A 10,570-nucleotide genomic window follows, 5' to 3' on the forward strand; every position below is an offset into this window, starting at 1 on the left:
TCGTTGTGGGCCCCCTCAAAAAGGGGGTTACAAAACCTTGATTTTCGAAAAAACCGTGGGCCAGCAAATTTGTTAGCAGATCGCTAATAAAATAATTTATAAAAGTTCAATTTACGTTCGTAAATATTATATCCACGAAAAAGGTTAAAATTTGCAAATAAATTGAAACCGTAAATTGCGCTGTAAATATTTAGTTTTGGAATTTTGGTTTAATTGCCCTTTTCCGGTCGTTTAAACGGTTACAAAACGACCCGGGTATTTCCAATTTATTTTTTTTACCATCCGATATTAATGGCGAAAAACAGTTTTTAAACGGTTTCGTATTTTAAAATTAACGGGGAAAGGGTATAATTAATGGTTGTCACGGGCAGGCAGGGCGGACAGGTAGGTGCGGGCGATCAGGTAACAGGACAGAGTATATTGGCTATCTAGTCTTCCAGGTACAGGGTAGCAGGTGGTTGTTGACGAAGACGTAGCTCGAGGAGCTACATATCGGAGACTGCAGAGATTTCGCGTAGATATACGCGCGCGAGGCGCTCGGCCCTCGCGCCTTCACGTGACAGGGGTCATGACTAAGCGACAGCCCAGTGGCTGTCCTTCAGGTCTGTGACAGTATTCCCCCCTTCCAGGCCGAGCTCCGTCACGGCCGGGGCCCGGGCTTATGGGGGTATCGACGGTGGAAATTCTTTACCAATTGAGCAGCGTTTTCCAGGTAATCGGCAGGTTCAGTCGTGGGTTCGCTATATCCAGCCCAACGGACGATATATTTCAGCCGGCGGCCTCCTCGGCCGCGGGTTTCCCAAAAGGAGTCGAGGATCTCTTCGACTTCGTATTCTCTCTCACCTTCCACTTCCAAATGGGGTGGCGGTGCAGGTTGTTGGCCCGGCAGGGGCTCAACGTCAGCAGGTTTTAGTCGGTTTATATTGAAAACAGGGTGTACTCTCATAGACGACGGCAGGTCCAAACGGTAGGCGTACGGGCTAATCACTTTAGAAATTCGGAAGGGTCCCAAGTTCTTCCAATCCAGTTTCTTCTGCGGGCGGGCGGTCTGGATGTTCCGTGCGTCTAACCATATATATTGGCCGACGGTAAGCCGGCGGGCCGGGGTACGGTGTCGGTTCGCCTGTTCTTCGTAACGGGTTTGGGCGGCGGTTATTTCGGCGCGGGTTTGTTCCAGAATGGCTTCCATTCGGGCGGCTAGCTTTTCGGCATCCCGCTGGGCGGGCAAAGGCTGGTTTAGGGGTACCGGCTCGAATCCCATGCGGGGATGGAATCCGTAAGTCGCGTAAAACGGGGAGGTTCCGGTGGTCTCGGACTTGTGGGAGTTGGCTGTGAATTCGGCGAGGGGAAGCCAACTTTCCCAATCATCTTGCAGGTAGGCCACATAAACTCTCAAATATTGTTCCAGGGACGCGTTAAAACGCTCGGTCTGTCCGTCAGTCTCGGGGTGGTGAGCAGTGGATAGCAGGCTGTCGATTTTCAAACGGGTTGTCAGGTGTTTCCAAAATTTCGACACGAATTGGGTGCCTCTATCCGAAACTATTGTCAGGGGCAACCCGTGTAGTTTCCATACGTGGTATAGGTACAGGTTGGCGGTGTCCTCGGCATTGCAGGTCCCTTTACAAGGGACGAAGTGTTTCATTTTAGTCAGGCGGTTTACAACCACTAGGATGGCGTCGTGGCCGTTGCTTTGCGGCAAATGTGTGATAAAATCCATCGACAGGTGTTGCCATAAGCGTTCAGGAGTGGGCAGGGGTCGCAGGAGGCCCTGGTGGCCTTCGCGGGACGGGTTGATTCGGCGGCAGGTCTGGCATTTCTTTACCCATAATAATATGTAATGTAGTATTCCGGGCCAGTAATATTCTCGGGACAGCAGGTCGTAGGTTTTTGCTTTGCCGGGGTGACCGGCGACGGGGGAGTTGTGGCAGCGGCGCAAAATCTCGGTTTTCAAATTATTCGAATCGGGTACGTACAATTTATTACGGTAATACAAATAGCCGGATCGTTCTTCGCATTCGGCCAATTGCAGCTTGGGGTGGCGGTCGGCGCCTGTCCTCAACGTTTCTAGGGCAAATTGCGTTATCGGGTCGGATTCGTATCCGGCGTCTAGTAGTTTTATTAGGTGTTTTGGTAATAGGGGTTTGTTTTGGCGGATTATGGGTTGTAACCGGGTGGGGCGGGCAGGTAAATTGTATTCTTTCAGTACAACTTGTGTTTGGTACTTAAATCGTTTATCCCCCTCCTCAGGTATATCCTCTGACCTCCTGGTTAGTGCGTCGGGTTTCGCTTCTTGTTTCCCGGGTCGGTAAGTGATACGGAAATTAAATCTTGACAGGAATTCGGCCCATCGGGTTTGTCGGCGGTTAAGCATTTTCGTCGTCGTGAAATATTCCAGGTTGCGGTGGTCCGTAATTATTTGGACCGGGGACGACGTCCTTTCGAGTTCCGGGCGCCATTCTTTAAAACAGCGGATAATGGCTAGCAATTCTTTATCGTAAATCTCGTAATTGCATTCGGTAGCTGTGTGTTTTTTCGAAAAGAACGCGACGGGGCGGAATATTCCGTCGTCGCCGTATTGTGACAATATTCCCGCAGAAATATAATTGGAAACGTCGGTCTCCAGGATCACATTCTTTTCCCAATCGAAGTGCGCCAGTACGGGGGTTTCGGTAAACTTTCTCTTTAGCAGTCGGAAGGCGGTTTCGCAGGCGCTATTCCATTCGAATGCGACGTCTTTCTTGGTTAATCTCGTCAAAGGGGTTACGATTTTTGAGAAATCTCGGATAAAGCGCCGGTAAAAGTTGCTAAACCCCAAAAATATTTGTACGTTAGTAAGCTTTTTGGGTGTTTGCCAGTCCAGGACAGCGGTGATTTTTTCAAGGTCCATTTTTACGCCTTCGACGCCGACCAGCAGGCCCAGGAACTTGGTTTCCGTCACGAAGAATTCGCACTTCGCGGCGTTGGCGTATAGCCCGGCTTTCCTCAGGGCTTCCAGTACGAGTTTCAAATGTTCTTCGTATTCTGTTCGGGTGCGGCTATAAATCAAAATGTCGTCCAGGTAAACTGTACAAAATACGTCTAAATATTCGCGCAGGGAGTTGTTTATATATTTCTGGAACGTCGCGGGGGCTCCCGTTAGCCCGAAAGGTATAATTAGGCTCTCGTATAAACCGAATCTCGTGCGGAATGCCGTTAGGTATTCTTCCCCCTTTTTAATCCAAATATTGTTAAAAGCGGAAACGATATCGATTTTCGAGAAGAATTTTATACCGGCCAGGTTGTTCAGGGTTTCTCGGACTAGCGGCAGCGGGTAACGGTCTTTTACGGTAATATTATTTAGCGCGCGGTAATCCACGCAAAACCTCAACCCTCCTCCCTGCTTCTTTACGAACAAAACGGGCGAGGCGACGGATGACGAACTGGGTCTGATAAACCCTTTTTTCAACTTTGCGGTCAGCCATTCCTTAAGGGCTATTAGCTTTTCGCGGGACATGGCGTACAGGGGGCCGAACGGCGGCGTTTTTCCTTCTATAAGCGGGATATGGTGGTCGGACGGTCGGTGTGGGGGCAGTTTCTCGGTTTCTTGCGGGGAAAATACGTCCGCGAATTCCCGGATTGTTTCGGGCAGGGTCGGCCCGTTTCTATTTTGGGGGTCGGCGGCTAGGACCTTATTAATTTGTTTTAAGGTTACGGCGTACAGTCGGCAGGATCGGCGGCGGGCGTACATGCTCGCGGTTTGCAGGGAGATAGGGGCGATATCCATTTCGCGGAGGGACGGCGGTCGGTCAGCCTGGTACTGGGGGCGGTTTTTTTTTGGTACGGCGTGTAAAGTTTTAACTTTCTCCGGTTTGTCGGGCATATTGCAGTGTCGGCGGTAATAGTCGCTGTTAAACGTAATAACGTGTGACGCGAATCCAATCGTTGGATTGTGCTGCTTTAGCTAAGGTATTCCTAGCACAATGGGGTAATGGGCTAGCTGTGTAACGAAGAACAGCGCGTTTTTCTGGATGTGGTCCTTGATTTTCAATTGTCCTCGGACATAATGGGTGCACTTCCCACTTTCGGCGGTCCTTCCGTCGAATATTTCGATGTCGAATGGGTTTCGCAGCGGATATTGTTAATTATATGCATTATTTTGCATGTAATAAGCCCACTTTTATTTGTATATAGCCAATTTTATTTAGTGCCGAAGTGGAGTGGGGAATGGTGGAATTCCGTTACTTTGTTAATGCAGGAATGCAATTTAAAGGTCAGCGAGTGGGGTTAGCTACCCTGTACCGGGTTTAATACCCACCCTGCACCTGCGAGTCAGCTACCCTGTACCGGGTTAAAAATTTCACCAAGTCAACGTTTAAATGCAAACCCAGAGATGGTTTGTATGCAAATGAGGGTGTTTTTTCAAAAACCCATACAAATTAGTTTTTCGGAAATTCATTCGCGGCACCGGAACCTTTTCTGGCGTGCGGACCCCCACTTCGATGTCGGAGAGTATGTAAGGGAAATAAAGCAAAATCTCCCCCAACCAATTATTTATCAGTACCAAAATTATAGTGCATTTCTACCTATTATTTAGCGCTTTTAGCACTGGTTATTTACCACGCCGCACCTAGGGTTTACCCCTATATCCCCTGTTAGCACCATTATTATTAACACAACCAATACCGATATCCGGCTATTTTTTATACCGATTTTAATACCGCATTTATTAACGTTTTAAACCGTTAAAACCGTAATTCCAAATTTTACCGCACAAACCGCCGTACGGCGATACCAAATTTCCATAAAATCAATTTATTATTCCCAATTAAAATAAATAATTTCGACGGGTTATTATTTGGTAAATCGCAATTCCGGGTATTTTTTACGCTAACGGCCGTATTAATTTATTTAAATTAGATTATAAAACGATATACGTAATTAACGCATTAAATTGGCCGCAAATATTACGTATTATAAATCGGGATATATATTAAATTTATTAAATTGCATAATATATGCAACGAAAATTTAATTTTTAATATTAATTAATAATAAAAACCGCCCGCTTGTCACGGGCAGGCAGGGCGGACAGGTAGGTGCGGGCGATCAGGTAACAGGACAGAGTATATTGGCTATCTAGTCTTCCAGGTACGGGGTAGCAGGTGGTTGTTGACGAAGACGTAGCTCGAGGAGCTACATATCGGAGACTGCAGAGATTTCGCGTAGATATACGCGCGCGAGGCGCTCGGCCCTCGCGCCTTCACGTGACAGGGGTCATGACTAAGCGACAGCCCAGTGGCTGTCCTTCAGGTCTGTGACAGTATTCCCCCCTTCCAGGCCGAGCTCCGTCACGGCCGGGGCCCGGGCTTATGGGGGTATCGACGGTGGAAATTCTTTACCAATTGAGCAGCGTTTTCCAGGTAATCGGCAGGTTCAGTCGTGGGTTCGCTATATCCAGCCCAACGGACGATATATTTCAGCCGGCGGCCTCCTCGGCCGCGGGTTTCCCAAAAGGAGTCGAGGATCTCTTCGACTTCGTATTCTCTCTCACCTTCCACTTCCAAATGGGGTGGCGGTGCAGGTTGTTGGCCCGGCAGGGGCTCAACGTCAGCAGGTTTTAGTCGGTTTATATTGAAAACAGGGTGTACTCTCATAGACGACGGCAGGTCCAAACGGTAGGCGTACGGGCTAATCACTTCAGAAATTCGGAAGGGTCCCAAGTTCTTCCAATCCAGTTTCTTCTGCGGGCGGGCGGTCTGGATGTTCCGTGCGTCTAACCATACATATTGGCCGACGGTAAGCCGGCGGGCCGGGGTACGGTGTCGGTTCGCCTGTTCTTCGTAACGGGCTTGGGCGGCGGTCATTTCGGCGCGGGCTTGTTCCAGAATGGCTTCCATTCGGGCGGCTAGCTTTTCGGCATCCCGCTGGGCGGGCAAAGGCTGGTTCAGGGGTACCGGCTCGAATCCCATGCGGGGATGGAATCCGTAAGTCGCGTAAAACGGGGAGGTTCCGGTGGTCTCGGACTTGTGGGAGTTGGCTGTGAATTCGGCGAGGGGAAGCCAACTTTCCCAATCATCTTGCAGGTAGGCCACATAAGCTCTCAAATATTGTTCCAGGGACGCGTTAAAACGCTCGGTCTGTCCGTCAGTCTCGGGGTGGTGAGCAGTGGATAGCAGGCTGTCGATTTTCAAACGGGTTGTCAGGTGTTTCCAAAACTTCGACACGAATTGGGTGCCTCTATCCGAAACTATCGTCAGGGGCAACCCGTGTAGTTTCCATACGTGGTGTAGGTACAGGTTGGCGGTGTCCTCGGCATTGCAGGTCCCTTTACAAGGGACGAAGTGTCTCATCTTAGTCAGGCGGTCTACGACCACTAGGATGGCGTCGTGGCCGTTGCTTTGCGGCAAATGTGTGATAAAATCCATCGACAGGTGTTGCCATGAGCGTTCAGGAGTGGGCAGGGGTCGCAGGAGGCCCTGGTGGCCTTCGCGGGACGGGTTGATTCGGCGGCAGGTCTGGCATTTCTTTACCCATAATGATACGTAATGTAGCATTCCGGGCCAGTAATATTCTCGGGACAGCAGGTCGTAGGTTTTTGCTTTGCCGGGGTGACCGGCGACGGGGGAGTCGTGGCAGCGGCGCAGGATCTCGGCTTTCAGATTATTCGAATCGGGTACGTACAGTCTATTGCGGTAATACAAATAGCCGGATCGTTCTTCGCATTCGGCCAATTGCAGCTTGGGGTGGCGGTCGGCGCCTGTCCTCAACGCTTCTAGGGCAGATTGCGTTATCGGGTCGGATTCGTATCCGGCGTCTAGTAGCTCTATCAGGTGTCTTGGCAATAGGGGTTTGTTTTGGCGGATTATGGGTTGTAACCGGGTGGGGCGGGCAGGTAAATTGTGTTCTTTCAGTACGACTTGTGTTTGGTGCTTAAGTCGTTCATCCCCCTCCTCAGGCATATCCTCTGACCTCCTGGTTAGTGCGTCGGGCTTCGCTCCTTGTTTCCCGGGTCGGTAGGTGATACGGAAATTAAATCTTGACAGGAATTCGGCCCATCGGGCTTGTCGGCGGTTGAGCATTTTCGTCGTCGTGAAATATTCCAGGTTGCGGTGGTCCGTAATTATTTGGACCGGGGACGACGTCCCTTCGAGTTCCGGGCGCCATTCTTCAAAACAGCGGATAATGGCTAGCAATTCTTTGTCGTAAATCTCGTAATTGCATTCGGTAGCTGTGTGTTTTTTCGAAAAGAACGCGACGGGGCGGAGTATTCCGTCGTCGCCGTATTGTGACAATATTCCCGCAGAAACATAATCGGAAGCGTCGGTCTCCAGGATCACATCCTTTTCCCAATCGAAGTGCGCCAGTACGGGGGCTTCGGTAAACTTTCTCTTCAGCAGTCGGAAGGCGGTTTCGCAGGCGCTATTCCATTCGAATGCGACGTCTTTCTTGGTCAATCTCGTCAAAGGGGCTACGATCTTTGAGAAATCTCGGATAAAGCGCCGGTAAAAGTTGCCAAACCCCAAAAATGCTTGTACGTCAGTAAGCTTTTTGGGTGTTTGCCAGTCCAGGACAGCGGTGATTTTTTCAGGGTCCATTTTTACGCCTTCGACGCCGACCAGCAGGCCCAGGAACTTGGTTTCCGTCACGAAGAATTCGCACTTCGCGGCGTTGGCGTATAGCCCGGCTTTCCTCAGGGCTTCCAGTACGAGTTTCAAATGTTCTTCGTGTTCTGTTCGGGTGCGGCTATAAATCAAAATGTCGTCCAGGTAGGCTGTACAAAATACGTCTAAGTATTCGCGCAGGGAGTCGTTTATATATCTCTGGAACGTCGCGGGGGCTCCCGTTAGCCCGAAAGGCATGACTAGGCTCTCGTATAAGCCGAATCTCGTGCGGAATGCCGTCAGGTATTCTTCCCCCTTTTTAATCCGAATATTGTTAAAAGCGGAAACGATATCGATTTTCGAGAAGAATTTCATGCCGGCCAGGTTGTTCAGGGTCTCTCGGACTAGCGGCAGCGGGTAACGGTCTTTTACGGTAATGTTATTCAGCGCGCGGTAATCCACGCAAAACCTCAACCCTCCTCCCTGCTTCTTCACGAACAAAACGGGCGAGGCGACGGATGACGAACTGGGTCTGATAAACCCTTTTTTCAACTCTGCGGTCAGCCATTCCTTAAGGGCTATCAGCTCTTCGCGGGACATGGCGTACAGGGGGCCGAACGGCGGCGTTTTTCCTTCTATAAGCGGGATATGGTGGTCGGACGGTCGGTGTGGGGGCAGCTTCTCGGCTTCTTGCGGGGAAAATACGTCCGCGAATTCCCGGATTGTTTCGGGCAGGGTCGGCCCGTTCCTATTTTGGGGGTCGGCGGCTAGGACCTCATCAATCTGTTTCAAGGTTACGGCGTACAGTCGGCAGGATCGGCGGCGGGCGTACATGCTCGCGGCTTGCAGGGAGATAGGGGCGATATCCATTTCGCGGAGGGACGGCGGTCGGTCAGCCTGGTACTGGGGGCGGCTTTTTTTTGGTACGGCGTGTAAAGCTTTAACCTTCTCCGGTTTGTCGGGCATATTGCAGTGTCGGCGGCAATAGTCGCTGTCAAACGTAATAACGTGTGACGCGAATCCAATCGTTGGGTCGTGCTGCTTTAGCCAAGGCATTCCTAACACAATGGGGTAATGGGCTAGCTGTGTAACGAAAAACAGCGCGTTTTTCTGGATGTGGTCCTTGATTCTCAATTGTCCTCGGACATAATGGGTGCACTTCCCACTTTCGGCGGTCCTTCCGTCGAATACTTCGATGTCGAATGGGTTTCGCAGCGGATACATTTGTAGTTGGCGTTCTTCGGCCCATCCTTGGTCGAGGAAGCATTTTCCTTCCGCACCGCAATCGGTGAGGGCATAGGTTGGGAGGTTTTGGCCCCCCACTGTCAGTTCGGCAGGCAGGATCATCAGGTCGGATCGTTGGTTATATTCCTCTTCAACGGGGAACCCGTGAACGGCGGCGGCAGAGATGCGGATCGCCGGCGGTCTATGCGCGGCCTTGGCGGCCTGGGGGCGACTTATCCCAGGCGGGCTCCGTTTTTCGAACTTCGGCTGCTGGAGCGGCTGGCGTCCGAGCCGCGGCGGGGGTTTTTAGGGAGTTTGGTTTGTATTTGGCGCGGGGACCTGGACCTGGACCTGGATCGTTCGATTCCGGCCTGGTGCAGCCGCGTGCGGCGGGTATCCGGTTCTGGGCATTTGGCAACAAAATGTTCTTGGGATCCACAGCGGTAGCATAGCATATTTTCTTTGCGGTTGTGGCGGCGTTGGCTGCTTAGGTCCATGGGGTCGTTAAACGGAAATTCCGCGTTTGGCTTGGGGGCGGCCCGCGGTATGTCGGTTTGGGTCCGGGGGGCCGCGCGCGCGGGGGGCGCTGCGGTCCGAGGGGTACGTGTCTGTCTGTTTTTATACTGCTGGTGCTGGCGGTAGCGGTTATCCAAGCTTTGCAGGTGTCGGGTAAATTCGTGGTACTGGCGGGATGGGGCGGGGTTGTGGAGGAGCATGTCCTGGAGCTCTTCCGATATTCCCTGGAATAGAAGAGGGGGGAGGGCATCCTCCGGCATTTCTCCTTCCAGAGACAGGCGTTGGAACTCCGACAGATACTCGGCGAAATCTACGTTCCGCTGCTTCAGGGCGTATAATTTGTTTTGTGCGTTTTGGACGTGGTCGGGGTCCCCGAATGCCTCCTCTAGGTATTGGAGGAGATCCGTATAATCTCCGAATTGGGGTGTGCCTCCGACCATTTTGGGCAGGATCAGGTTGTACGCTTTACCGGACAGTCGACCGGCTACATAAATCAGGCGTGATTCGGGGTTGGGGAAGCGGTCTTTGTTTGAGGTCATTTTCCCCCGGATTTGGGTGGCGAAGCGGCGGAGGTCGGAGCGGGCGCCCGTAAATTTATCGGGGTCTGGAAGTCGTTCAGAAAGGCGGGCGGAGGCGGGATGTTCGGAAGCAGGCGGCGGAGTCGTTCCCATAGGAGTAACCATAAGGGGTTCAACAGGCGTGTTGGTAGTTGGGGCGGGGGTGGTTATGTGTACCGTGGGTAGCGTTACGGTCCGAACTTCCTTCAGTTCGGACCGTGTTTTCTCTAATTCGGCGAAAGCGGCATCCCGGGAGGTTATGGCGGAGGCCTTTTCCATGGCCATGGCCAGAATGTCGGCCTGCGCCTTGTCGCGGACACGGTCCGTTTCGGCGCGGGCGCGTTGGGTCTCGGCTTCCTGCATTTCTAGGCAGGAGTTCAGGCGGACGTTGCTATCGTGCAATAGTTGCAGCTTTTGGTAGGAATCGGAGATGTAAGACACCCATTGTTCAGGGTGTCCTTGTAGGTGTTCGATCAGTTCCTCGGTCGAATCGGTTAAGATCGGGGGTTGCAGTGACGCAGGCATCGCGGGCACCTAATGAAGGAGCTACGTAATGTCACGGGCAGGCAGGGCGGACAGGTAGGTGCGGGCGATCAGGTAACAGGACAGAGTATATTGGCTATCTAGTCTTCCAGGTACGGGGTAGCAGGTGGTTGTTGACGAAGACGTAGCTCGAGGAGCTACATATCGGAG

At 51.7% G+C, this 10,570-nt stretch overlaps 1 protein-coding gene across 1 annotated transcript; it reads left to right on the forward strand.

The window, feature by feature from the left end:
• Window positions 1–4,147: 4,147 nt before the first annotated feature.
• On the forward strand, window positions 4,148–4,610 carry MGG_15763 (uncharacterized protein; the record flags this gene model as incomplete). The annotated part of the gene is made up of 3 exons (XM_003714688.1): window positions 4,148–4,262; window positions 4,420–4,488; window positions 4,552–4,610. Coding segments are annotated over 3 exons (243 nt in total), but the record flags the coding sequence as incomplete, so codon positions are not given.
• Window positions 4,611–10,570: the final 5,960 nt, after the last annotated feature.

Source organism: Pyricularia oryzae, chromosome 2, assembly GCF_000002495.2.
Source record: "Pyricularia oryzae 70-15 chromosome 2, whole genome shotgun sequence".
NCBI classification, from domain to species: Eukaryota; Fungi; Ascomycota; class Sordariomycetes; order Magnaporthales; family Pyriculariaceae; genus Pyricularia; species Pyricularia oryzae.